Genomic DNA, 4,037 nt, shown 5'->3' on the forward strand with positions numbered 1-4,037 from the left:
AGTGATAGCGCAAGGGGTATGACACCACGTCAAAGCTCAAAATAACATAGTACCAAAGTACAAAAACAAAGCTCAAAATAACATAGTACCAAAATACAATGACAAAGCTCAACATAGCATAGAACCAAAGTACAATAACAAAGTACTGTAAACTTTGTAAGTGTACCGAGAGGTTATAATAAGGACTGTTTATGAAGTCAGTGCATTACCTTAACTCTTCCGGTTATCGCCATCTTGACTTGTTACTGCTGACTTGTACTAGGCTTTTCCTCAAGAAGGCGGCGACCAGAAGACGTGCATATGCTAATAGGAATGAATTCATGTATTTAATACCAACCTTGATTGGTTCATAGATAGTGAATTATTGTTTATTAATGTTTAGTATGTTAATGATAATAAGTAAATAGTTTCTAATAATTTACCAAAAAAATTGTAAATCAACCATAAATATTACACAGATAGATGGTTGACAATTTGGTAATGGTTACTAATTAATTTATAAACCATCTGTAAACATTATTTGAATGGCTTTTATAGTTGTAGATGCTGATTATAACAATTAATTAATGATTAATAAGTGGTTTATAAAGTATCAAGTTATTAATGTGGCCCAATTCATTTGTATTTGTGCACTGATACTAGAATGTGCCTGATCATACTATTGAACAAATGCATGTACGGAAATAGGTTGACATGCAGCATGGTGCCACAGATAGACAGTGAGAGAAGAGAATGATGAAATGATGATGATGACAAAGAAAGTTTTAAGGTTGGGGTAGAGGTACCCTACAGGCCCATTCACAAATGATAGTGAAGAGAAATGCCCTAGCCTTTATTCCACTTATTCACAATCAAGGGATCTCTTAGCAGGCCAATGGTTTCCCTATTTGTTGTTAATGGGGCACTAATAGATGTGACACTCTTTTTGACTTTCTCTTCTTTGAAAACTCTTGGAAGGAGTAATTTGTTGTGCTTGGATGTTCTTCTTGGGCGAATTTCGTAAATACAGTATATAAGCTTACACATACAAATAGGCGTATCAGCTCATCAACACTCTCATAATATCTCACCTTATTATATTTCACTGTATGCAAATGGACTAACACTCTAAATACACACCTAGACTTTTTAACCCAACACATTTTTCTGTCACAGTTTCCGTATAAAATACCTTCTTCCCAACTCCTCCTCTCTGATTCAGCCTCGATCAGACATAACCAGCTCTGACAAACCCTGTCCGTGCTTTCAACAAGAGAGGCCCATAACCTTAGTATCAGACAAAACTAGACTTGACAGAAACCCCATACAACCTCCAGGATGAGGACGATTAAGACAATGCTGAAACCATTGGATCAGATAGTAACCTGATCCCAAGATCCCTGACTTTAGCATACGCTCTCCGTGAACTTATAAAATTGCTGACACCCACCCTTGGCGACTTTCCTGTGCACCTTGCAATGCTATTTATGGATAGGTTGAAGTAACAATCAAAGAAGAAAAAACAGCTTTTGTTAATGCATGTCTGCACATGTGTTTGTTTCATTGTCTCCATGTGTGATCAAACCAAATAACACTGAAAACTGTTCGTATAATGAACATGAAAGCATTCGAAATTGACCGAGAACTGACCTCACGGGATGAGTGGCATTGTCAAGACAACTCAAGACAACTCGAACTCAAACAATTCTACACAGAGCCCTTTTTAAAAACCAGCAAGAATGAGAGAGTAGTAGAAAGCAATGTGGCCTTACCAGGTCTCATCGTTTTTGAACTCCATTTCTCCGTACGTGTCCTCGAAGTCCTCGCCGCCTCCTTTCGCCAGGCCCTCCATGGTGCGGAAGGGTACGATGACGGTGCCCCGAGCGCCCGAAGTCCTCAGCACTTTGACCTCCATGACGCCGATGCTCTCGCTGACGTGCACGCTGTCACTCTCGAAGGTGAAGATGCCGGCGTGATCGTCGTCCAGAATGGTAACCGTGGCGACGGCGGGGAAGCCGAGCACTGCCTTGGGATAGGGCAGGCTGTTGGGCGACAGCATCTCCTCGTCCTCCTCTTCGGCCTCCAGCACGCGCACATTGCTCAGGCGCACAAAGAAGTGCTCGTCCTCTTCAAAGATGTCATCATCAATGATGCCCACGGAGATCTCCTTGACCACCTCGCCGGGCTTGAACGCCACCGTGCCCTCGGTGAACTCATAGTCGGCGCCGGCGTTGGCGGAGCCGTCTTCCGTCTTGTAGTCCACGTAGACGGTCTTGGAGATGTCGCCGCCGTGGCGCGAGACGGTCAGCAAGGCGGCGCCGCAGTTCTCCAGGCACTGGTAGACGGCCGGCTCGAAGGCCACGCGGGACACAAACTCGGCGCCCTCGACCGGCTCGCCCTCCACCCGCACTTCCTGCACGCTGGCGCTGCGCTTGGCCTGCTCGGCCACGTGCTTCTTGAGGATGTTTCCGGCGCCGGTCATCATGCGCGTAGCCTGGATGCGGTAGAAGGCGCGGCTCTTCTGCTGGTGCGAAAGGGCGTAGTAGTTGGCCATCTCCACCAGCTGGTCCAGCTCCTTCTCCGGATGCTTCTGCTTTAGGTCCTTCAGGATGCGGATCATGTCGCGCCGCGACTCGTCCACCTCCTTGCCGCCGGCACTGCCGTCAATCAGTCCGACGAGGTTGCTGGGCACGCCGTGGGTGCTGCCGTCTCCGGCAAAGTGCGAGTTGGCCATCTTGCCGTCCATCTCAATGCTCTTGGCCCTCTCGGTCTCGATGATGACGCCGCGATGCTTGTCCGTTCGGTACTTCTTGTGCATGTACTTGTAGAAGAGCAGGCGGCGGTCAGCGATCCAGGCCAGCAGCACGCAGATGGGGAAGAAGGCGAGGGTCAGCAGGCCCTCCCACACCTGCACCACGTTTGGCGAGAAGACGGCCAGGATGATGTAGAGCCAGATGTAGGCGAAGATGCTCCAGGCGGCCGTGATGAAGAAGACGCGCAGGTGCTTGACCTTGCGCACCTCGCCCTCGGGGATGACCGAGACGCACAGGCCGATGATGACGAACATGTTGAAGGCGGCGCTGCCCACGATGGTGGAGGGCCCCAGCTCGCCAGCCTGGAATTCGTGGCCGCACACCTCGATGACGGAGAGCATGATCTCGGGCGCCGACGAGCCCAGGGCCATGAGCGTCAGGTTGGACACGGTCTCGTTCCACACGCGGATGGTGGTGGTGGTGGTCTCACCGTTGGGCCGCTTGATGACTATCTCCTTCTCCTGCGAAGTGATCACCTCGATGGACGCCATGAAGCGGTCAGCGATGATGGACACCCCCAGGAACATGTAGATCATGGCCACGAAGTAGACGATGACCCGGGCGATCTTGTCGCCCATGGTGGGGTCCTCGGGGTACCAGATGGGCAGCAGGATGCCGGGCATGCATTTGGAGTGGAGTTTGCAGGTGGAGTTAGTGAAGGGCAGGGGACTTGGCGTGACGTGCGCTTCCGTGCACATGAAGGCGATCGCCGTGGCGACAAGGCCGAGCCAGAGGCAGGCCCCCGAGGAGCCTGGCGCTGTCGTCCTCCTCGAGCGGTCCATGCACCCTCCGTCGTCTCAAGGGTCCGTCCTCTCTTTGTGTCCCCCGGGGATCCAGCACTAGGCTGTTAGTTGGGTTCCTGTCTGTGGACACTTTTGGTTCCCGCGCTCGACCACACTACCTGGGAAGAGAGGGCAGTCAGAGCACAGCACAGATGAGACACAGACAGAGATGGACACTCATGACTGCATTTAATAAACATGTGCACACACAAACACAGACATGCACGCACGCACGCACACACACACGCACAAACCCACTGTTTTATTTATTGATAAAACGCTAACACACAATACACACATACACAAAGATGCACGCACATAGATATCACTTAACAGCCCTTCTCATTATTGCACAGGCATGTATGTATTTGTATGTATGTGTTTTGTATATTATTTATTTGTCTTTACTGCAACCTTATGTTATACCACAACGTAAAAACTACTTATAGATCTTAATTACTGC

The 4,037-nt window shown here is 49.4% G+C and overlaps 1 protein-coding gene across 11 annotated transcripts in view; it reads right to left on the reverse strand.

The window, feature by feature from the left end:
• Window positions 1-3,574, reverse strand: part of slc8a3 (solute carrier family 8 member 3) — an 86,945-nt gene extending 83,371 nt beyond the window's left edge. For 9 of the 11 annotated variants that reach the window (XM_076299377.1, XM_076299375.1, XM_076299370.1 and 6 more), the window contains exon 1: window positions 1,752-3,415. In XM_076299377.1, the coding sequence (XP_076155492.1) occupies window positions 1,752-3,415 (1,664 nt within the window). Of the gene's footprint in view, window positions 1-1,751 lie in introns of all 11 variants that reach the window. The other 2 variants (XM_076299368.1, XM_076299367.1) reach the window with 1 other exon arrangement.
• Window positions 3,575-4,037: the final 463 nt, after the last annotated feature.

The sequence above is a fragment of the Alosa pseudoharengus genome, unplaced genomic scaffold (genome assembly GCF_046254945.1).
Source record: "Alosa pseudoharengus isolate Yale_2024_CS ecotype anadromous, Long Island Sound unplaced genomic scaffold, YU_APseudo_1.1 YU_APseudo_1.1_scf_22, whole genome shotgun sequence".
Classification (NCBI taxonomy): Eukaryota; Metazoa; Chordata; class Actinopteri; order Clupeiformes; family Clupeidae; genus Alosa; species Alosa pseudoharengus.